Raw genomic sequence first — 25345 nt, forward strand, 5'->3', positions numbered from 1 at the left:
GTCAAACAAATCACTTTAAAAAGCAGATTACCTTTGCACGTTTATCCAAAATAATAACGGCATCCAAACAGTGCGAATTTTCTTCAATTCGCAAGATCCCTGACAGATCCACGGATGACGCCATGTCACTGCACACTGACCTAACCCATTTGGACAAGAGGAATGCATATGTTCAGCAACTACAGCTTGGCCTTCAATACCATAGTGCCCTTTAAGCTCACCACAACGCTCACAGCCCTGGGACTGAACTCCCTATGCAACTGGGTCCTGGAATTCCTGACGAGCCGTCCCCAGGTGGCGAAGGTTGGCAACATTACCGCCTCCAAACTGATCCTCAACATGGGGGCCCCACAAGGGTGGGTCCTCAGTCCCTTCCTGTACACCCTGCTCCGTGACAGGATTGTGTCGAGGCACAAGAACCCAATGGTTGACAGAGCTCCATAGTTTCTCTGTGGAGATGGGAGAACCTTCCAGAAGGACAACCATCTCTGCAGCACTCCATCAATCAGGCCTTTATTGTAGAGTGGCCAGACAAAAGCCATTCCTCAGTATAAGGCACAGGACAGACCGCTTGGAGTTTGCCAAAAGGCACCTAAAGGACTCTCAGACCATGAGAAACAACATTCTCTGGTCTGATGAAACCAAGATTGATGTCTTTGGCCTGAATGCCAAGCTTCACGTCTGGAGAAAACCTACGGTAAAGCATGGTGGTGGCAGCATCATGCTGTGGGTATGTTTTTCAGCGGCAGAGACTGGGAGACTAGTCAGGATCGAGGCAAAGATGAACGGAGCAAAGTATAGAGAGATCCTTGATGAAAACCTGTTCCAGAGCGCTCAGAACCTCAGCCTGGGGTAAAGGTTCACCTTCCAACAGAACAATGACCATAAGCACACAGCCAAGACAATGCAGGAGTGGCTTTGGGACAAGTCTCTGAATGCCCATGAGTGTACCAGCCAGAGCCAGGACTTGAACCCAATCGAACATCTCTGGAGAGACCTGAAAATAGCTGTGCAGCAATGCTCCCCATCCGACAGAGCTTGAGAGGATCTGCAGAGATGAATGGGAGAAACTCCCCAAGTACAGGTGTGCCAAGCTTGTAGCGTCATAACCTTAAGTCTTGGGTGTAATCGCTGCCAAAGCTGCTTCAAAAAAGTACTGAGAAAAGGGTCTGAATACTATTTTTCAGTTTTTAGACATTTCTAAAAAACTGTTTTTGTTTTGTCATTAAGACTACTGAACATCTAATCAAATGGCTACCCAGTTTCGGCACGCAAGAAAATGGCCTTGCCAAAATCCTACCCCCATTCTAATTTCCTTAATTTTGTCACTAGAGTCAAATACTTTCTGTGGCACACATCAGAGCCAAATACTTTCTATAGAACAAACATCACATCAGGATAGGCAACCCGAAATTAATAATTAATATATGTGTGTTATATTAAACATAGAGGAGGTGTAACGGAGGAGAAGTTAGAAGGATCGGAGGACCAATGTGCAGCGTGGTAATTGTTCATCTTACTTTAATAAAGGTGAACACTCAAAATACAAAACAACAAAAGTGACAACCGAAACAGTTCTATCTGGTGCAGACACAAAAAGACTGAAAACAACCACCCCCAAAACCCAACACAAAACAGGCTACCTATATATGGTTCCCAATCAGAGACAACACAAAACACCTGCCTCTGATTGAGAACCATATCAGGCCAAACACAGAAATAGGAAAACATAGAAATACACACATAGACTGCCCACCCCAACTCACACCCTGACCATACTAAATAAAGACAAAACAAAGGAAATTAAGGTCAGAACATGACAGGAGGGAGTAAAATTTAGGCAAGCAATAAACATTTCAGAACAACTACTAGGTGAATAAGACATGGAAGAGATGACAAATTTTGGCAAAGATATTTATTTATAGACTAATACACTTGAAACAAATAGCCAAACCGAAAAATGCAGATATTACTAGTGCCTCCCCCGCGATCAAACTGCCATAAAAAAATTAAATGAAACGCAGCCTAACATGATCATTGACAGCTGCCTTGAAGGACACAAATAAAAAATGCTTTCTGCTACTAAGATCAGTGAAATGTAGGCTAAACTGACAACTGAATGAAGAGCAGAAATCTCAACTAGCAAGCAAGTCGCAGCAATGGAGAATTGAGTGCGTGCGCGTTCATGTTGAGGGGGGGGGTTTCTGGTAGGGGGGAGATTTTTGGCACAACACCGGCCCTCAACGAATATATCCTCCAAACATCGGCTTCTTGGGCATTATCACTTAAATGTAGCCTCTATGCCTACATTCTTAAGCTCTTGATGGTTGTTAGGCAGCTCCCTTTACTACTATCATCCTACTATCATCACCCATCACCCATCTCTTTGCAGAACCCACCACATGCACTGTTTTCTTAACCACAAGTGGATGGATCCATAAAGAATTAATGTGGGAATAAATATCACTGAATGACAAAAATATTGGAATAAAGTGGGTTAATGCAGTTGAAGGCATTCAATTGTTGCTTACTGAAACCCCAAAGTCATCCAATTGTTATAATACATTTGATAGAAGCAATAAACTACCTGCGTGTGGTCAACTATTTCAGCACCGTTTTACTCTGCTTTGAGACAAGCTTGGTGTATTGATAAATCAATGTCAGAGTTTTTTTTCACTGAATCTCTGTTTGGATATTAGGCTGGGGAAATGTTAGCTAAATTGAGGTGAGTGGTGCTCATAATCATCTTGTCTAGTTGGCTCATTTATTAGCACTGATCAGAGCATTTTGCCAGTATGTTATGTAGATTAACAAGTGGATTATTTTTCTCCTCAGTCGGTCGCTTAGTAACCTAGCCGAGGCCTACTCCCAACCAAAGGCCTGTGACTTATCTTAATCAGTCAATGTGATTTTGTTTCACTAAAGCTCCATCTGTATATTTGGATAATTGTCTGGCTGAACAAATAAGTGGAGGTGGTATAGCTCATCTAATCGTTGTCTCATCTATCACTGATCAGAAACATTTAGCGTGCAATAATGTAGCCTAAATGCAGTGTAGGCCTATTATTTTGCTCGGTCATGTATAAGCAACCCCAAAAGCCAACGGAGGGTGTTCAAATGCTTTTGAAAAGGATGAAGGTATACGTTCAGAGTAAGACCCTATGCCTGCTCCCTAACAAAGCAGAGTGAGGGTAGGAAAGCAATGAAACGTGGATTAAAAAAGCATGGGCTTGCCTTGGGCTCTGTTTCAAAATATCACTTTTTTATATGACGGGTTCCACATGTTGTTGCCATAATGCAAGTTGTGTAGGAAAAATATTTGTATTTTATTCTGTTATATTTCATTATATTCTAAGCCTACTGTAAAATATATGTGTGTTGACTGTGTGTCTAGTCTTCTTAACAAAATAACTGATTTCATGTGCATGCCGCAGTCATTTAGGCTGCATAGATCAATAAAGTAATTAAACTCAATATGCCATTCTATTCTTTTGAAAATACATTGTATTAGTCTTATGTTTCTTCGGACCTGCCTAAACTAATTAATAATGGATTTATTTTTCATGGTGTATATTCTCAATGGATTTATTCAAATAGATGACCACCCACATCTGCACACCACTACTACCACTCTTCCCCAGCATGTCGTCATGCACACGGGAGGTATAAAAGGTGTATGCAGGCAAGAATATGGTAAAAATAGACTTGTTTGTAAAAGGGTCATATAAACATTTCTCAATTGTTTTAACAGGCAAAATACCTTAAATCCTATGTCAAAGCAGTATTTGATTAATTTGCTCCCATTTGGAAACGACAGGCTAGTTATAGGTTAGTTATCAAAAATCTTTGGCGTTATCTTTTTGGTTATTACTATACTTATGGCCCAACCCATTGGTTTCTGGGACCAATCACACGGTCCGAATGTGTACGCATTCAATAAAGGTCTAAGAGTCAAATCCAGACTCATTGCAGAGAAGAAACAAACCTCTGTGGGTGTGGCTTTCGGTCTGAGGAATTAGTCTGGGTAGCCAGGTAAGTATGTCAATACATTAGTTCATTAAAATAACCATACATTTATAGAGTTTTCCAGTTATGTTATTGCTTAAGTAAACATATGAGGATTAAGGACCACTACTGCAATAATTTCCTTTATTAAGATCTCATCTCTACGATTTGCTCAACACAGATTGCAGTCATTTTAGGGCACATAGATTTAACAGTATAACAATCAGCTTGAAGTATAAATAAATCAATATTGTAAATCACAATAACAGTGGAGTGAATGTGTTTCTTTGGCTGTTTAAACCTGCCCTCTAGAGGCTAGAACTCTCCACTACCCTCCTATAAACCACACGATAGGACTAAACCAGAGTACATATACATTTTAGTAATTTAATGAAATCTGTGCATAGGTAAAACAACCACACATCACAATCATTGCAAGGAAGAGAACCATCTAGGTCAGGAGGATGCGAGAGCAGACTTCAGACATGGCTGAGAGGGGATAGAGAGGACATCTCTGTGCTCTCTACTTGTGTTTGTTGCTTAGGCTGTGTATGTTGTCTTCGACTGACATTTCCCAGGAACCCCCGCCAGCTCCTCTCTGTAGAGAAAAAGGAGTTTGAAATGTTCATCTGTATGCACTCCAAAATGACTGATACAGTATATTAATGTCGATATACACTCAGTGGCCAGTTTTTTAGGTACCCCGTTCACGAAAATGGTGGCCGTGGCTCGCTATATAAAGCAGGCAGGCGGGCATCGAGGCATTCCATTACTGTTCGATTGAACATTTGAATGAGCAAAAAGAGTGACCTAAGCGACTTTGAGCGTGGTATGATCGTTGGTGCCAGGCGTGCTGGTGTTGTGCCAAAACAAAAATCTCCCCCCTGACATAATTCTCCCCCCCTTCGCGTTCTTCATTGCTGCGACTTGCTTGCTAGTTGAGATTTCTGCTCTTCACTCAGTTGTCAGTAGCAGAAAGCAATTTTGTCTGCAGTTTTCGGTTTGGCTATTTGTTTCAAGTGTGTGTGGCGGTTGTAGCTTGTATGGCGCCCTGGGCAAACCCCCCTTCAGCACCAGCCCCCGGCAAGATGCCGCCCAAGGCGGCTGCCCATGTCGCCCGTACCTAAATCCGCTACTGATTTTGAATTAGTCTATAAATAAGTCTCTTTGCCAAAATTCATAATCTCTCCCATGTCTTATTCGACTAGTATTTTTAAAAGTGATAGGATAATAATTCAGCCATAGTTGTTCTGAAATGTTTATTGCTTGCCAACATTTTACTCCCTCCTCTATGTTTAATATAACACACGTACATTAATTCTGGTTGCCTATCCTGATGTGAAGTTTGTTCTATAGAATGTATTTGACTCTGATGTGTGTCACAGAAAGTATTTGCCTCTAGTGACAAAATTAAGGAAATTAGAGGGGGGGATTCTGGCAGGGGGGAGATTTTCGGCACAACACCTGTTCCAGTATCTCAGAAATGGACACCCTCCTGGGCCTTTTACGCACAACAGTGTCTCGGGTTTACTGAGAATGGTGCGACAAACAAAACACATCCAGTCAACGGCAGTCCTGTGGGCAAAAACAGATTGTTGATGAGAGAGGTCGAAGATGAATGGCAAGAATCGTGCAAGCTAACAGGTGGGCCACAAACAGGCAAATAACGGCGCAAAACGGCATCTCGGAATGAACAACTCGTCGGTCCTTGTCACAGATGGGCTTTTGCAGCAGACGACCACACCGGGTTCCACTTCTATCAGCGAAAAACAAGCTGGACCACCAACACTGTACAATTGAGGAGTGGAAAAACATTGCCTGTTCCGACAAATCACCGTTCCTGTTGCATCAAGCTGATGGCAGAGTCAAGATTTGGCGTAAGCAGCATGAGTCCATGGCCCTATCCTGCCTGATGTCAACGGTACAGACTGGTGACCGTGGTGTAATGGTGAAGGGAATATTTTCCTGGCACAGATTAGGTCTCTTGATACCAATTGAGCAACGTTTGAATGCCAGACCTTGTAGAATCCATGCCCTGAAGAATTCTGGAGGAAAAGGGGGGTCCGACCCAGTACTAGATTGGTGTACTTACATTTGAATAGTACTGATTTGGACAGAAGAATATTATGCGATCCAGAAGGTGTAAAAATGCCTTCAAGCCATAAACTCATTGTTTTTCTCTCTCTCACAACACACACACAAACGGACACACACACTAGGCCTATACCTCTGCCTAGCGTTCTGCTGCTGTGTGTAGGGGACAGCCTGGCCGTATCTCCGCTCCCTGGATCCTCATTGATTATTCCCAGGTTGGTGTTCCATTTGTTCCAGTTGACTTCCTCCACTCTGAGAGGACAGACAGATAGACAGACACATGCTCCAATTACTGTCCCTGAGTGTATGACACATCCATCAGCTGTCACAGAAAGCAAATCAATGATGCAGCACACCATGTACCAGGCTGTGGTGCTGCTGTGCACAGCGGCTGTGGAGTGCATTCAGTCATTTAATTCTAGACGCACAATCACACAGCTGGGGTTGTATGAGGGGCTTTAAATTATATTTTCCTGATATGATGGGTTCCTGTCGAAATGGGTTAGTGTTGGGAATGATTGTCATGCTATTGATATTGGACGCAATCAAATCTATAGAATGTTATCCAATAGGAATGTACAGGTATGTTCACCTGTACTTTTGTCAGATACATTTTTTCAGACATCACAACCTGATTGTATCTATTCTCTCATCATTGATTCAACATCTACAGTATGTAAATAAATTGGCCACCTGAAGCACCATCGGCGGTCTTTCTCTCCAGCCCTGGTCCCCAGGTCCTTGTCCACCCCAGAACGAAGCCTCCTTCTCAAGCAGCGAGGCAGGCTCCTTTCCAGATCCAGGATGGTGATGGCCCGCTGTAGACGCACGTGTTCATTACAATAAATGAGCTAAGATCAAACTATCCACAAAAGCAAACACATTACAAAAAATKGTGCCATTTCCCTGTCTGTCAGTACATCTGTCTGTCCGCCAGTGAATCCGTGGTGGATCACCTGTAGTTTCCAGATGCTGGTGCTCTCCAGGGACATCTTCTCCACAGTGCGGCTCATGAGGGCGATGAGCATGTTGAGCAACAGGATGTAGGTGAGCACGATGTAGGAGATTAGCAGCATGTAAAACACTTCCTTGTACTGGTACCTAGAAAAAAAACACATTCCTTATTGCCTAAATAACTGCATATTTCTCCACCATGATAGCTAGTACAGTATACGGAAGCAAAAATGGCTGTCTTGGCATCCCTCAGGTGGGTGCTAGACATGTTTATCTAAAGAGCCTTTTAGCATCTGGAAAATCAATCATTACCCCTCTGTGAACTCCAGGTCTCCCATGCCGATGGTGAACTTGAACAGCTCCATGATAGTGTGAGAGATGTTCCTGAAGGTGGGTTTTATACACGAATCCACCTCAGTGGGAAGGAAAAAGGTACGACCTCTTCCATCTGTGCTGTTTATTGGCTGTGCTGTATTATTGGCCGGCGATTCAGGTTCCATCAGCAAAGTGACCACCGCTGTGGAGGGACAGAGAATGCTTTACTACGGTCCATTCCCAGAGTTGTTTTACATACAGTACCAGTCAAAAGTTTGGACACATCTGCTCATTCAAGTGGGGTTTTTTTTATTACTATTTTCTACATTGTAGAATAATAGTGAAGACATCAACACATATGGAATCATGCTGTAACCACAAAAGTGTTAAACAAATCAAAATATGTTTTATATTTGAGATTCTTCAAAGTAGCCACCCTTTGGCTTGATGACAGCTTCTAATCAAACTTTATTTGTCACAGGCACAAGTGTAGACTTAACGTGAAATGCTTACTTACAAGCCCTTAACCAACAGTGCAGTTCAAGAGGAGTTAAGAAAATATTTACTGAATAAACTAAAGTAAAAAATAATAAAAAGAAACACAATATCATAACAATGAGGATATATACAGGGGGTACCGGTATTGAGTCAGTGTGCGGGGTACAGGTTAAAGGTAATTTTTACATGTAGATACAGTAGGGTGAAGTGATTATGCATAGATAATAAACAGCGAGTAGCAGCAGTGTACAAAACAATCGAGGTGGGGGTAAATGTAATAGTTCGGGGGCCATTTGATTAGATTTGATTGTTTAGCAGTCTTATGGCTTGGGGTAGAAGCTGTTAAGGAGCCTTTTGGTTCTAGACTTGGCGCTCCGGTACCGCTTGCCGTCCGGTAGCAGAGAAAACAGTCTATGACTTGGGTGTCTCTGGCAATTTTATGGGCTTTCCTCTGACACCGCCTATTATATACTGTAGGTCCTGGATTGCAGGAAGCTTRGCCCCAGTGATAAACTGGGCTGTACACAATACCCTCTGTAGCGCCTTACGGTCAGATGCCGAGCAGTTGCCATACCAGGTGGTGATGCAACCAGTCAGGATGCTCTCGATGGTGCAGCTGTAGAACTTTTGGAGGATCTGGGGACCCATGCTAAATATTTTCAGTCTCCTGAAGGGGAAAAGGTTTTGTTGTGCCCTCTTCACAACTGTCTTGGTGTGTTTGGACCATGGTAGATTGTTGTTGATGTGGACACCAAGGAACTTTAAACTCTCAACCCGCTCCATTACAGCCCTGTTGATGTTTGGCCCGCCTTTTCCTGTAGTCCACAATCAGCTCCTTTGTCTTGCTCACATTGAGGGAGAGGTTGTTGTCCTGGCACCACACTGACAGTTCTCTGACCTCCTCCATATAGGCTGTCTCATCGTTGTCGGTGATCAGGCCTACCACTGTTGTGTCGTCAGCAAACTTAATGATGGTGTTGGAGTCATGTTTGGCCACACAGTCGTGGGTGAACAGGGAGTACAGGAAGGGACTAAGTACACACCCCTGAGGGGCCCCAGAGTTGAGGATCAACGTGGCAGACGTGTTGTTGCCTAACCTTACCACCTGGGGGAGGCCTGTCAGGAAGTCCAGGATCCAGTTGCAGAGGGAGGTGTTTAGTCTTAGGGTCCTTAGCTTAGTGATGAGCTTCGTGGGCACTATGGTGTTGAACACTGAGCTGTAGTCAATGAACAGCATTCTCACATAGGTGTTCCTTTTGTCCAGGTGGGAAAGGGCAGTGTGGAGTGCGATTGAGATTGCGTCATCTATGGATCTGTTGGGGCAGTATGCGAATTGGAATGGGTCTACGGTATCCGGGAGGATGCTGTTGATGTGAGTCATGACCAGCCTTTCAAAGCAGTTCATGGCTACCAACGTGAGTGCTACAGAGCAGTAATAATTTAGGCAGGTTACCTTCCCTTCCTTGGGCACAGGGACTATGGTGGTCTGCTTGAAACATGTAGGTATTACCGACTCAGTCAGGGAGAGGTTGAAAATGTCAGTGAAGACACTTGCCAGTTGGTCCGGTCATGCTTTCAGTACACGTCCTGGTAATCCATCTGGCCCCATGGCTTTGTGAATGTTGACTTGTTTAAAGGTCTTGCTCACATCGGCTACCGAGAGCATTATCACACAGTCATCCAGAACAGCTGGTGCTCTCGTGCCTCGAAGCGAGCATAAAAGGCATTTAGCTCGTCTGGTAGGCTCGTGTCACTGGGCAGCCCACGTCTGGGTTTCCCTTTGTAGTCCGTAATAGTTTTCAAGACCTGCCACATCCAACGAGCGTCAGAGCCGGTGGAGTAGGATTCAATCTTAATCCTGTATTGGCGCTTTGCTTGTTTGATGGTTCGTCTGAGGGCATAGCAGTATTTCTTATAGGCGTCCGGATTAGTGTCCCGCTCCTTGAAAGCAGCAGCTCTAGCCTTTAGCTCAATGCAGATGTTGCCTGTAATCCATGGCTTCTGGTTGGGATATGTACGTACGGTCACTGTGAGGACGACGTCGTCGATGCACTTATTGATGAAGCCGGTGACTGAGGTGGTATACTCCTCAATGCCATTGGATGAATCCCGGAACATATTCCAGTCTGTGCTAGCTAAACAGTCCTGTAGCGTAGCATCTGCGTCATCTGACCACTTCCGTATTGAGCGAGTCACTGGTACTTCCTGCTTTAGTTTTTGCTTGGAAGCAGGAATCAGGAGAATAGAATTATGGTCAGATTTGCCAAATGGAGTGTGGGGGATAGCTTTGTATGCATTCTGTGTGGAGTGAAAGTGGTCTAGAGTTTTTTTCCCTCTGGTTGCACATGTGACATGCTGGTAAAAATTTGGTGAAACTGATTTAAGTTTGCCTGCATTAAAGTCTCCGGCCACTAGGGGCGCAGCTTCTGGGTGAGTATTTTCTTGTTCGCTTATGGCCTTATAGAGTTGGTTGAGTGCGGTGTTAGTGCCAGCATCGGTCTGTGGTGGTAAATAGATGGCTATGAATAATATAGATGAGAACTCTCTTGGTAGATAGTGTGGTCTACAGCTTATCATAAGGTACTCTACCTCAGGTGAGCAATACCTCGAGACTTCTAATATTAGACAGCTGTTATTGACAAAAAAGACGCACTCCCCCACCCCTCGCCTAACCAGACGTAGCTTCTCTGTTCTGTCGGTGCATTGAAAATCCCTCCAGCTCTATATTATCCTTGTCGTCGTTCAGCCACGACTCGGTGAAACATAAGATAGTACAGTTCTTAATGTCCCGTTGGTAGGATAATCGTAATCGTAGGTCATCAATTGTATTTTCCAATGATTGCATGTTAGGAAGTAGAATTGATGTCAGTGGGAGTTTACTCGCTCGCCTACGGATTCTCAAAAGGCAGCCCGATCTGCGTCCTCTTTTCCTCTGTCTTTTCTCCACAAATGACGTGAATGTGGGCCTGTTGCCGGGAGAGCAGTTTATATTTTTCGTGGGACTCGTTAAAGGAGCTTCTTCCAGTTCATGGTGAGTCATCCCAGTTCTGATGTCCAGAAATTATTTTTGGGCATAAGAGACAGTAGCAGCAACATTATGTACAAAATAAGTAAAAAAAGAAGTTGCAAAAAAGTTAACAAAATAGCACAATTGGTTACGGCATGTAAAACGTCAGTCATCCTCTTCGGCACCATCTTAACAAGAGCTTTGCACACTCTTGGTTTCTCTCAACCAGCTTTATGAGGTAGTCACCTGGAATGCATTTCAATTTAAAGGTGTGCCTTGTTAAAAGTTAATTTGTGGAATTTCTTTCCTTCTTAATGCATTTGAGCCAATCAGTTGTGCTGTGACAAGGGGTGGTATACAGAAGATATTTGGTAAAAGACCAAGTCCATATTATGGCAAGAACAGCTCAAATAAGCAAAGAGAAACCACAGTCCATCATTACTTTAAGACCTGAAGGTCAGTCAATCCGGAACATTTCAAGAACTTTGAAAGTTTCTTCAAGTGCAGTAGCAAAACCATCAAGCGCTATGATCAAATTGGCTCTCACTAGGATCGCCACAGGAAAGGAAGAACCAGAGTTACCTCTGCTGCAGAGAATAAGTTCATTAGAGTTAACTGCAAAATAAATGCTTCACAGAGTTCAAGTAACAGACACATCTCAACATCAACTGTTCAGAAAAGACTGCGTGAATCAGACCATGGTTGAATCGCTGCAAAGAAACCACTACTAAAGGACACCAATAATAAGAAGAGACTTGCTTGGGCCAAGAAACACGAGCAATGGACATTAGACCAGTGGAAATCTGTCCTTTGGTCTGACGAGTCCAAATTTGAGATATTTGGTTCCAACCGCCGTGTCTTTGTGAGACGCAGAGTAGGTGAAGGGATGATTTCTGCATGTGTGGTTCCCACCGTGAAGCATGGAGGACGAGGTGTGATGGTATGGGGGTGCTTTGTTGGTTACACTGTCTGATTTATTTAGAATTCAAGGCACACTTAACCAGCATGGCTACCACAGCATTCTGCAGAGATACGCCATCACATCTGGTTTGCGCCATCCCATCATTTGTTTTTCAACAGGACAATGACCCAACACACCTCCAGGCTGTGTAAGGGCTATTATACCTAGAAGGAGAGTGATGGAGTGCTGCGTCAGATGACCTGGCCTCCACAATCACCCAACCTCAACCCAAATTAGATGGTTTGGGATGAGTTGGACCGCAGAGTGAAAGGAAAAGCAGCCAACAAGTGCTCAGCATATGTGGGAACTCCTTCAAGACTGTTAGAAAAGCATGCCAGGTGAAGCTGGTTGAGAGAATGCCACGCGTTTGCAAAGCTGTCATCAAGGCAAAGGGTGGCTACTTTGAAGAATACAAAATATAAAATATATTTTGATTTGTTTAACAATTTTTTGGTTACTACATGATTCCATATGTGTTATTTCATAGTTTTGATGTCTTCACTATTATTCTACAATGTAGGAAATAAAAAGAAGTAAAAATAAAGAAAAACCCTTGAATTAGTAGGTGTGTCCAAACTTTTGACTGCTACTGTAAATATACCCTACCATTCAAAAGTTTGAGGTCACTTAGAAATGTCCTTGTTTTTTAAAGAAAAGCACATTTGTGTCCATTAAAATAACATGCAATTGATCAGAAATACAGTGTAGACATTGTTAATGTTGTGAATGACTATTGTAGCTGAAAACGGCTGATTTTTTATGGAATATCTTCATAGGTGTACAGAGGCCCGTTATCAGCAACCGTCACTCCTGTGATCCAATGGCACATTGTGTTAGCTAATCTAAGTTGATCATTTTAAAAGGCTAATTGATCATTAGAAAACCATTTTGCAATTATGTTAGCACAACCGAAAACTGTTGTTCTGATTCTGAGAGTTCCTCTGTCCAGTGTCTGTGTTCTTTTGCCCATCTTAATATTTTATTTTTATTGGCCAGTCTGAGATATGTATTTTTCTTTGCAACTCTGCCTAGAAGGCCAGCATCCATGAGTCGCCTCTTCACTGTTGACGTTGAAACTGGTGTTTTGAGGGTACTATTTAATGAAGCTGCAAGTTGAGGACAAACTAGACACTCTAATGTACTTGTCCTCTTGCTCAGTTGTGCACCGGGGCCTCCCACTCCTCTTTCTATTCTGGTTAGAGCCAGTTTGCGCTGTTCTGTGAAAAGAGTAGTACACGGCATTGTATGAGATCTTCAGTTTCTTGCCAATTTCTCGCATAGAATAGCCTTAATTTCTCAGAACAAGAATAGATTGACAAGTTTCAGAAGAAAGTTCTTTGTTTCTGGCCATTTTCATCCTGTAATCGAAACCACAAAGGCTGATGCTCCAGATACTCAACTTGCCTAAAGAAGGCCAGTTTTATTGCTTCTTTAATCAGAACAACAGTTTTCAGTTGTGCTAACATAATTGCAAAAGGGTTTTCTAATGATCAATTAGCCTTTTAAAATTATAAACGTGGATTAGCTAACACAATGTGCCATTGGAACACAGGAGTGATGGTTGCTGATAATGGGCCTCTTTACGCCTACGTAGATATTTCATAAAAAATCTGCTGTTTCTAGCTACAATAGTCATTTACAACATTAACAATGTCTACACAGTATTTCTGATCAATTTGATGTTATTTTAATGGACAACATATGTGCTTTTCTTTCAAAAACAAGGACATTTCTAAGTGACCCCAAACTTTTGAACGGTAGTGTATATATCTATATATATATATATATAAATCATATTGTTTGCTTATATTCTCTCAATTGTTTTCAGTTGTTTAGAAGTGTCAATGAACGAGGGAACTGTCAACTGCAATTTTGATAGGTCTTTTGATGATGTTGGAAGAATAAACAAATACATTTTGAATTCATGAGCCACTGACAGGGTGTGTTTGTGTCCCTGCGTGCAAAAGTGACAGAGGAGAGTTGAAATACCTGCTGAAAACCCAAAGAGGAAGGTAACGTAGACAAAGAGAAAGCGCAAGATATCACTTAGGATCATCTACAAAGGGAAAAAAAAGAGAGTAAGAATGAGAGTATCAAACGAACTGTGGATTATAACTACAGCTCGGTCATAACACCAATGTTGTTCCAATGGTAGATACCCTGTGGCAATGAATCCTGTAGCTTCTCTGTAAGAGTGTCAAAGGGACTGAATTCTAGAGTCTCAGTGCAGGAGTGCTGATCTAGGATCAGGTCCCCTCTCCATAGAATTTTATTTATTGCGTTCTAAAAGGCAAGTGTTCCTATTTCAGCACTCCTACTCAGAGACTCTTTGTGAAAACAGGCCCTGGTATCCAGTGTACCTTCTGTATCATGACACTGTAGATGCCCATGTGTCTGTATCCCCTGGAGAAGTAGAGCAGGTTGACCCAGCTGAGAGCCAGACACAGCACAAAAAAACCCAGGTACTCCTCCCTACCACAGCAGTACAGTACTGAGGAGGCCAGGAAGAAGATCGCCTGCAGAAAACTACACACAAAGGCAAGTTAAAGTCAAGCGTTTCATCAACTCACTGCGGAAGAGAGTTGGAATCACAGAGAGATAACCTCTGACACTAGTGAAACACAAACTTCCTACACACACATGCATAGAGCTGCCAAGAAACATTATCAACATGGCTTAGAAAAACGTATCCTAAGATGTCAGGATCAAAGATAGACTAGTAGTACGTTGGACCGCTCTGACTTCAGCATGTTATTATACAGTGTGTACCAGTAGGAGTGTGTGTGTCTAGCCCACAAGCTTGCAAGGCATTCTGAAAGATTTGGCGTTGTCCTTATTAGAAGTTCTTCTAATCCCTTAGTTATTGCTTAAGTATGCAGGGGCAGGTGATACATAATCTGTCAAATAATTAGTTTGTGTGGAGAGAGGTTTTGTACGACTTACAAAAGGATTTCACTGTATCCGTCAATCAGCAAAGTGTCCAGGCTTGGACGTTTTCTCTTCAAGTCTAATATCTTGGGATAGAAAAAGAAAAACATTTGATCAACCACACTTTTGAATACAGTTTTGTTAAATGATATTTCATACATTTAGGCCGGGATTCAATCCAATTGCGCTTGCAGACAACACAGCTTTTAAAGGCAATCTTACTGCGTTAATGGAGATAACGTTCAAGGTAAACGCTGCAGGTGTCGGCTCAATTAGAAAATACCTTTAAGTGTCAACCGCGCTATAACATGGATCTAGTGCGAATCGGATTGAATCCTGGCCTTAATCCTCATATAATCAAAGCACATCACACATGCACACATACCCCTCTTATGAAGAAATAGCAGGCTCCCACAGTTATAAAAAGCTGACCGGCGAGTCGCAGGTACTCCTGTCTGGTATGTTCCAGAGTAAAAGGTGGCTGGATATCAGAGGGTGAGAGAAGAAATTAAGCTGAAGTTAAAATAACTGTCTCTGGACAGCAGGTAGCCAGCCTAGTGGTTAGAGTGTTGGCCAAGTAACCAAAAGGTTGCTGGTTTAGATTTTTTTATTTAACCCTTATTTTACCAGGTAAGTTGACTGAGAACACATTCTCATTTACAGCAACGACCTGGGGAATAGTTACAGGGGAGAGGAGGATGAATGAGCCAATTGTAAGCTGGGGATGATTAGGTGGCCATGATGTGATATTTAGGTGGACAGATTGGGAATTTAGACAGAACACCGGGGTTAACACCCCTACTCTTACAATAAGTGCCATGGGATCTTTAGTGMCCACAGAGAGTCAGGACACCCATTTTATGTCCCATCCAAAAGACAGCACCCTACACAGGGCAATGTCCCAAATCACTGCCCTGGGGCATTGGGATATTTTTTTAGACTAGAGGAAAGGCTGCCTCCTACTGGCCCTCCCACTACACTTCCAGCAGTATCAGGTCTCCTATTCAGGGACTGACCATAACCAACCCTGCTTAGCTTCAGAAGCAAGCCAGCAGTGGGATGCAGGATGGTATGCTGCTAATACCTGAGCCATCAAGGTGACAAATCTGTCGATGTGTCCTTGAGCAAGGCATTTAACCCTAATTTGCTCCAAGGGCACCGTACTACTATGGCTGACCCTGTAAAACACCACATTTCACTTCACCTGTATGTGACAATAAACGATTCATAAATAATAATTTGATCTCCTCTATAGCTGAATGATGTTAAATGGATCCAAACGTAATTGCTCTGGGGCCAGCCAGGCTAGAATAATGTAGCTTATTGTGATAATGCAAAGACCTCACCGTTCCCTTCTTCCTGTAGTAGGCGACAACAGTGAAGACAGAGAGGTAAACCAGGTAAACCAGGAAGTTTAAGAAAAACATCCGAGCAGCAAACTTGTCCCACTTCTCCTCCAGTAGCCTGTTCAGAGGCTCAATCTGCAGCATCTCATGGCGATTCTGAAATGATATTTTATAATATTTATATAATATAGCCACACTTTTATGCTAGTATATCTATATTTTAGTCTTTCTCTCTTTAGAGACAGACTCACAGAGAGGTTGGAGAACAGCTGCACAGGGTTAACCACAGTGCAGAACTCATGGAGCAGTTTAGGGGTTAAGTGTCTCGCTCAAGGGCACAACAGCAGGAAATGGCATCTAGAGCCCCATTTATACCTGGTGCTAACATGTGTCCTTCCTAATGTTGTCCACATTCTGATTAGTCAATGCTATCGGATAGCACGGACCCATTCTGAGTGTGCCCATATTCTTTAGACAGGTGTAGACTATTAAGATGCTCATATCCAGAATCTTTTTACGTGTCTATTTTCAAAGGATAAAGCTAAGAATATTAATAACTTCATAGTTGGAAGAAAATTWAATGTATTCTACAAGAACCAATATCACTCTCTAAAAACACAACTTTATGGACCAATCCTTGGACACTTTTCAGAATTCACCGATAAATTGGTCCACATGTAAAAACTAAAGGCATAGAAACTGTAAATGACTTGGTAATTCTGAAAAGCAATATTGTTAAATACATGCAACATAAATGTTTTCGATCACAAAATGTTGATTCAAAATCTTTTGGACATCAGATCAATCTTGAGGAAATCCTATTTGAGTCCTATTTGAGTCAAAGGATATTCATATGATAGGTAAGCTATACAAAACCTTGCAGAGAGTCTATCCAGCTGACAATCTCTTAGAAAAAAAGTATAAACTATTGGAACCCAGACTTAAAAATAAATAACTGATGTTGGCACAAGATGGAGGGAATGTTGGACCGTAATTAACAAGATTACAGTTAACGAAAATGTACACTTAATCCAGTATAAATACATTTATAGAATAATATTGAGACAAAATTCACAAATTCTGAGTCATGTCTGAAGTGTAAAACTAATAATGACTCAATAATCCATGCCTTCTCGGAATGTTATAAAGTCCAAAAGTTATGGGCGGAGTTAGAAAGTTGGCTTTCAGAAGTATTACAATGTAAATGTACTTTTAATCTGTAAATCTGCATATTTCAAGACATGGCATAAGAGGGGGTGCAGTGAGATACCCGATGGGTTGGACGATACTTTACTCATCAATCATCTTTTAAAAAACATATACGTAAAAACTGTAAATCAAGCAATCGTTCGTCGTTAACACAATGGAAAGGTCAAACGCTTTACTATCTAAAAATTGAAAGTGAGTGGGCTATGGAGAGAAACAGAGTGATGGGGTGCTGGAGATGCGGGTGTGTGCTAGTGGGTCGGGGCAGGTGTGATGTAGTTGATGTTTGTACGATGTTGTCGTTTGTATGTGAATGTTTTGTATTGTTTATAAAAGATCAAAGAAAATCTAAAAAAATAAAGAAAAKATGYATTTTGATCTGATTGTGATCTGATCTTCCTGACCACCAGAGTTAGTCAGCCATGCATTGTGTCTGGAAGTGTAGATGGATCTGGAAAGTGAAACCATTTAAATGATCATTATCCAGCCCTTTAAAATCATTGACAGGTGGCACCATTAACTCAGGCCATCAATATGTGCCTTAAAATAAATACATTTTATTTAAAAAGAATACCTCTCAAATAATTTGCATAGAGGGAGGGATCAGCAAATTTGGTCACAATGCAGTGGACAGATGTGTAGACGCATGTCTGRAAATCTGGGCACAATCAGAATGTGGCCAAGATCAGGAAAAAAGGATGCATGTTAGCACCAGGTATAAAGGGGCTTATGATTAGATCCTTTTGATATAAATGTGACTCACAGGAATGTCACTGCTGTAGACGATGATCTCCAGGACAGAGTTCTTCTCGTAGGAGTCCAGTGAGGCCAGGTCATACAGGGAGGAGTGGACGGGTCCGTAAACCCACTCAGTGAATTTACGGGACAGGTTTCTGGTCTCCCTCTCCTGGAACTCACGATGCATCATGTGCTTAAACAGCTAGATGAGGAATAAAACAATTGGTTTACACATAATGGAAGGATGTAGCAAATTATGATAAACACATACAGTGCATTCGGAAAGTATTCAGACCTCTTGACTTTTTCCACATTTTGTTACGTTACAGCCTTATTCTAAAATGGATTAAATTGTTTTTTTCCCTCTCATCCGTCTACACAAAATACCCGATAATGACAAAGCAAAAACAGGGCTTTACAGATTATTGCACATTTATAAAAAATGTAAAACTGAAATAGACATAAGTATTCAGACGCTTTACTCAGTACTTTGTTGAAGCAGCGATTACAGTCTCAAATCTTCTGGGGTATACTGCTACAAGCTTGGCACACCTGTATTTGGGGAGTTTCTCCCATTCTTCTCTGCAGATCCTCTCAAGCTCTGTCAGGTTGAATGGGGAGCATCGCTACACTGCTATTTTCAGGTCTCTCCAGAGATGTTCGATCGGGTTCAAGTTCAGGCTCTGGCTGGGCCACCCAAGGACATTCAAAGACTTGTCCCGAAGCCACTACTGCGTGCTTAGCGTTGTTGTCCTGTTGGAAGGTGAACCTTTGCCCCAGTCTGAGATTCTGAGCACTCTGGAGCAGGTTTTCATCAAGGATCTCTCTGTACTTTGCTCCGTTCATCTTTCCCTTGATTCTGACTAGTCTACCAGTCCCTGCTGCTGAAAAACATCCCCACTGCATGATGCTGCCACCACCATGCTTCACCGTAGGAATGATGTCAGGTTTCCTCCAGACGTGACGCTTGGCATTCAGGCCAAAGTGTTCAATCTTGGTTTCATCAGACCAGAGAATCTTGTTTCTCAGGGTCTGAGTTTCTTTCGGTGCCTTTTGACAAACTCCAAGTGGGCTGTCATGTGCCTTTTACTGAGGAGTGCCTTCCGTCTGGCCACTCTACCATAAAGGTGCTGCAGAGATGGTTGTCCTTCTGGAAGGTTCTCCCATCTCCACAGAGGAACTCTGGAGCTCTGTCAGAGTGACCATTGGGTTCTTGGTAAACTCCCTGACCAAGGCCATTCTCCCCCGATTGCTCAGTTTGGCTGGGCGGCCAGCTCTAGGAAGAATCTTGGTGGTTCCAAACTTGTTCCATTTAAGAATGAAGGAGGCTACTTYGTTCTTGGGGGCCTTCAATGCTGCAGAAATGTTTGGGTACCCTTCCCCAGATCTGTGCCTTGACAGAATCCTGTCTCGGAGCCCTACGGACAATTCTTTCGACCTCATGGCTTGGGACCTTATATAGACAGGTATGTGCCTTTCAAAATCATGTCCAATCAATTGAATTTACCACAGGTGGACTCCAAGTTGTAGAAACAGCTCAAGGATGATCAATGGAAACAGGATGCACCTGAGCTCAATTTCGAGTCTCATAGCAAAGGGTCTGAATAGTTAGGTATTTCTGTTTTTTATTTGTAATAAATTTGCAACATTTCTAAAAAAAACTGTTGCTTTGTCATTATGGGGTATAGTGTGTAGATTGATGAGGAAAAACATGTATTCAATCATTTTAGAATAGGGCTGTAACATAACAAAATGTGTAAAAAGTCAAGGGGTCTGAATACTTTCTGAATGCACTGTATGGAAGAAAAATGCATTTTCTTCGTACGTCTAACAGGAACAAAATATTACAATGAAGATGAGATTACTTAATTTGGAAACAACAAACTGTTGATCTGTTCTCCAGAAGGTCTTTATTGTTCCAAACACCATTACAGCATTACTCCATATTGGACTCCTTCCTTACCCCGATCTTGCCAGTCTTGGCAGCCAGTTTTATAGTCGTCAGGCCCTGGTTGTTCTCTATGTCCTCCAGCCTCCATTTGGGGTGCAGGCGGGCAGCTGTTGTGAGGATGTGGTCGTACATAGAGGTGATGAAGTCAGTGTTCTCTGGTGTGTTATCAGCCAACACCACTAGGGCATGCAACACCATGTTACCCAGAGAATCACTCTCCCTCACGTCCACTTTCTGGTAGTCATTCTCCAGCAGGAAGTCCACCACCTCAGGCTGGTTGGTGCACGCAGCCAGGGACAGAGGCAGCTCACCTGGAAACACATTTTCCCTCAATTCAATGTCCTTTCTATTACCCTATCCGCCACAACAGTGACAACCTTGTTGGAAATATTTTCTGGATATGTAAATCCACTTTAAATAAAGCTTCATAAAACACTTTAATAAAATTCCCTTAGTCATAAAGAAGGGMATGATTATTCTCTGAGGGATGACTAGACGCCTGACAAGCAGAAGAGTCTGTTGTCAAACCTACCAGAGGAGGATACTGTTCAAGGCTCAGTGATACTGACACACTCACCAAAGTAGAAGCTGGGTCCATCATGGGGCTGGAAGAATTTCCCACAGGCTTTGGCATGGACGTTTGCTCCTTTCTTGATCAATAGCTCAACAAAATAGGTGCTCCTTCTCTCAATGGCAATATGAAGGGCTGTTTGACCTATTTGATCCGTAGATAGAAAGGATAGAATATCATAACATGCATGGCCTGACATACAATAACATGACTGTTTTGGTATGTTGAGGGTTGTGTATATAAAACTGAGTTGTCAGAGACATGTGTGGAATAGATGAACAACATCAAGTAATGATAATTCTGGTTATATGACAGTTCACCTTTGTAATAGCTGTCTGTGTATGCAGCATTTACTAATTCTTTGATGTCACCCATCTTCTCTGAGATGTCAAGGAGATATTCAATTGTGTTATTTCTGCCATTTCTCAGATTCAGTAGAGCCTTCAGCAGGACGTTTTTACCATACGATTGATCTAGGAGAGCAAGAGGTGAAAGAATGGGGTATAAAATAATACACTTGAGGGTCAGCGTTAGTGTTAAAGCTATAGGTACAATGCATTACCACTCTAGGGTTAGGGGTAGGTTGAGGTTAGGGTTAGAGTTGAGCTGGGATGTGGACATGAAGTTAAAGTTAGGATTGATGCTAGAGTTAGGGTTTAACTGGGATGTGGACATGAAGCTAGGGTTATTAAGGTTGAACTGGGGTGCGGACATGAACCTATGGTTAGGGTAATGGCTAGGGTTAGGGTTTAGCTGGGGTGTGGACATGAAGGTAGGGTTAGGTTAATGGATAGGTTTTGGGTTGAGCCAGGGTGTGGACATCAAGCTAGGGTTAGGGTAATAGGTAGGGTTAAGATTGATCCGAGGTGTGGACATGAAAATAGGGTTAGGGTTAGTTTACAATACTCATTACACTGTAATAACACGAGTAGTTACACAGAAATAATAGCACTGTAATGTAAAGTGGTACCCTAAAATGCTACAATTATACAATACTATATACTGTAATGCATAGTCCCCCTCACACTCAGTGTTGGAGAGCTTCTTCATGGACTGATGCAAGTACTGATGCAGCCCCTCCAGCTTCATAACGTCACCAGTGGACACGGCCTCAAACAGCCTCTTGATGTCAAACCTCTTGCTGTCCCTGTCCTCTTTGTTCTCCTCCAAACATCGTACTTCTCTACAAAGAAAAATGTTAGACTTTAGTATTGGGAAAGCATTTCTTCTTCAATTGGAAAACAAAAAACTAATGGTCTTTCCCAAAAGGGCTTCAAAACAAAGACCTTATTCTCATGTTATATTGTAAATGAACTTCTGATTAACAAAACGTCCTCCCTGAGGGAAGCTATCTATGTTTTCTCAAACAGTATTAAGACTGTTATTAGTTTGACTTAGCCCTACAATCAGGCATTAAACACCATTTGTCTCCATACTGTACAGAATGTGTTATTATATTTTGTGAATGTGTTGTCTCACTTGTCAAAATTGAGATTGAATCTAATCTTGGGAGCGGCCTCCTCCAGCTCATCCTGGTAGTCTGAGTCCATGGGGGCTTTGGGCCCCCCCGAACTGCCTAAGCCAAGGGCAGACACCAGCCTGTCAGGCTTCTTCACCTGTCTGCTCTGTGCCCTCTCATCATCCGTCCTGTCATCCGTCTCCAGAGWGAAGGAAGGGTACTCTGGGCCCTTTGACTTGTTCATAATGACTCCTCAGACTGGTGTTCTAGACTAGGAGTTACAATGATAACACATCACAGTCATGTAAATACAGTATGTTCAGTATATTATAAATCCCATGAGAGGATTGACAAATTCTAATTCAATTAAATGTTTCTGCAGTGAGGGACTGCATTCATGGTTATCTTCCTGAGTTTTGGCATGATGAAATATTGTTTGGTCATACACATTTTAATAACTAGACATTGACTTTACAATTTCTTCCATTTATCGAGATTCTCTGAAATATAATAAGAGAGCTGACCTCAAAATACACCAGCTTTTAGACATGTGATGTTTCACCCCCAGATGGCTAACAAAGCTGGTTATTTATTAGCACTTCCCCATGACAACTGTAGCTAATACAAAACTCTATCCAGGCCTGGAACCCTTTCTTTACTTAAATAACTGACAAAACATTCCCAGACAGTTCAGCTGAAAATTAGGACAGCCATTACTGAGACACATTGTAAATAATCACATTTATCTTCAAGCTAAGCAGATCAGAATGAATCATTATTCTGGGGATTTAAATTATTTCTCAGAAAAAGGATGGCAAGAGAAACRAATTGTTTTGTTATTTCCCTGTAGATGCCCTAGAAAAGAGGAAGGGGGTTGACAATGACTCAGAGTGAAACTCTGAAGACCTCTGCCTACCATGAGGAGAACAACATGTGTGGAACAGCAGAAAGAGAGAGGTCAGGACCATGATTCAAACACATCCCCATTTATAACCCAGCACATCTAGATCCATCTCATTTTCATCAAATATTTTGGTTTATGATACCCTTGACAAATGAATGAAATAATACAGAACTGTGTTACTAGGGGATACAGCATTGTGAAAACAAATAATCTAAGGCTCAACATTAGTCATATTAGTTTTTTTAACATATTGTTATTCTGCTGATCTATTACTGTAAAACAAATTAGTGTAATGTGTACTTCAGGTCCATTTGTATGTCACAACACACACTCAGTGTAAAACAGTGAGCACATAAAACAGTGTGCAGCACGTGAACAATGACTCTTATCCACTCTATGAGATAATGTCTGTATGCATAATCGGTGGCCATTTTGCTGTCACTTGATGTACATTATAGATCCTCATCTACTCATCTAAAGCTGCTGGACCTGGGGCTCAAAATGGCTTCTTCCTCTCAGAGAAGAAAGGCTATTTTCTGATGCGGTGTCATATGATTACCAACCCCTCCCTACTTACAAAAAAACAAAACCACAGTGTCTACCAACTGTAGCACATCAACGATGAGCTCTCTCCCACCACAACATATAGTCTGTTCCTCATTTAAACACATTATTGTTTTTCTTATACTAGTTTAATCTTTTCACATTAACTACAGTATAGCTGAAACTCAAGCTGAATAATCGAATTGTTGTTCTTGTCTTATTCTGCTCTGATACAGTCTTTATGTAACCGTGTACATTTGAATTGTCCTCCTGTGCAGATCTTGTTAAAAAACGACTAGACTGGTAGACAATGACATCATGGATCATCATGAAAACAAAGAATTTTAGAATCACAGTTTCAGACACATCTAACTAATAACTTGCATGCAAACATGTAAAACCAAACAGTGAGCAATTGTGATTTGGTTATATTCATGGTTTCTATTAGTAGCCTGCTCTACAGTACAGTTTCTCACAGTGAGCTCATGCACGACATGTTGACTGGAGTGAATGTTTACAGTTTAGAGTGAATTCAGTTATGACAATAGAATAACTGAACCTTTCCCACATAAACAAAGCAAATGCAAAGCCATCATCAACACCTGCTTATGATTCAATAATTCAAACATGGACATGAAGCCATCTGGGACCTGAAGGTCTAACATACAGATAACTGTACTTACACAGAGATGAATTAATTCCTTCCATGTATGTACGAAGACAATTTCACAGAGTGGTCTGTTGGATCACATTTTCTCTTATGTCTCTGTCTATCATATCATCCGTATATTAAATAAACACCTTAAATCCACAACCGCACGACAAATCAACCTCTATGTACAGAGTGTGTGTGTTTGTTTGAATCTTACTCACTACTACTGTGAGTAGTAGGGAGGGATGCTATGGATAAAGCGATGGGGATGATCTTGGAGAGCGGGGAGAGAGAGCCAGATGCAGAAAGAAAGTTAGAGCCCATCCCCAGGGAGTATCAGAGTACATTACCACCAGAGAGAGCTCTGCTCTGAGAGCTTAAAAGGCTACATGGCTGACCCTTGGTGTTATTGACCCGGCCTCTGTTGCACTGCTGAGACAGTAATGATATAGTGACCAGGAGATGCACAAAGGATCTTAGCTTATTCTTATGAATGTTGACAAATAACTGGTTTAATGTACATGTGTTTTGTTAACATTATATTCAAAAGTAAATGGACATCAGTTTAGCCATTGGCTCTTATTTACTCTCTGCATCCGAACCATATGCATACTATATCCCTATTGATAGAAACATAGAATACCACATAAGTACATTGATAAGGTGTTGAACCAACATTCTTAGTAAATCCTCAACGTTCGCATACACACATATTCAGTGCACACAATGGCATGGTAAAATTCTGCATTTCACAATTTACTTCAAAAGTAAATTCCAGTATCCTGATTTGCCCCTTGTTGTACAACATTATGTTGCAAATTCTTAAAGCCAAAATATCATCCCCTTCTCATTACTTCACACATTGAGTAGCCTACAACATTTTGCACAGCTGATCAGAGATGTTCTAATACCCCCATAAGACCTAATGGTACTGTGTAGTTAGTTTGATGCGAAGGCATCTATCTTCTTGAATACTGTATATGCCATAACAATGTAATAACACAAACATAGATGATTAATCTAATCGTACATAATATTATCAGATAATACATGACTTACTTATTGTTTTGAATGAGTCTCGTCTCACAAGGGGTTTCCTTCTCCTTTAGCACAACATTCAATTCAGAAAGCGTTTCTTCTTCTTTCTTTCAGAACAACTTTGCAGAGCTTCCTGAGTGCCTGCCTTCTCTTAGATATGCTGCCTGGTGAGCTG

At 41.8% G+C, this 25345-nt stretch overlaps 1 protein-coding gene across 2 annotated transcripts; it reads right to left on the reverse strand.

The window, feature by feature from the left end:
• Positions 1 to 4135: 4135 nt before the first annotated feature.
• Positions 4136 to 25345, reverse strand: LOC111950858 (transient receptor potential cation channel, subfamily V, member 1). 2 transcript variants are annotated; one of them, XM_023968774.2, is made up of 17 exons: positions 25192 to 25345; positions 22054 to 22304; positions 21600 to 21757; positions 20895 to 21047; positions 20581 to 20718; positions 20016 to 20314; positions 18078 to 18254; positions 16109 to 16264; positions 15148 to 15243; positions 14778 to 14848; positions 14195 to 14360; positions 13824 to 13890; positions 7366 to 7570; positions 7056 to 7200; positions 6793 to 6917; positions 6233 to 6351; positions 4136 to 4603 (listed from the first exon to the last, which is right to left on the reverse strand). In XM_023968774.2, exons 2-17 carry the CDS (start codon positions 22275 to 22277, stop codon positions 4485 to 4487), a joined length of 2418 nt encoding a protein of 805 aa, XP_023824542.1. In that variant the 5' UTR covers positions 22278 to 22304; positions 25192 to 25345; the 3' UTR covers positions 4136 to 4484. The 2 variants fall into 2 exon arrangements, with proteins under 2 accessions (XP_023824542.1, XP_023824543.1); XM_023968775.2 differs by lacking the exon at positions 25192 to 25345 and adding an exon at positions 24164 to 24382.

The sequence above is a fragment of the Salvelinus sp. IW2-2015 genome, linkage group LG23 (genome assembly GCF_002910315.2).
Source record: "Salvelinus sp. IW2-2015 linkage group LG23, ASM291031v2, whole genome shotgun sequence".
In the NCBI taxonomy this organism is placed as follows: Eukaryota; Metazoa; Chordata; class Actinopteri; order Salmoniformes; family Salmonidae; genus Salvelinus; species Salvelinus sp. IW2-2015.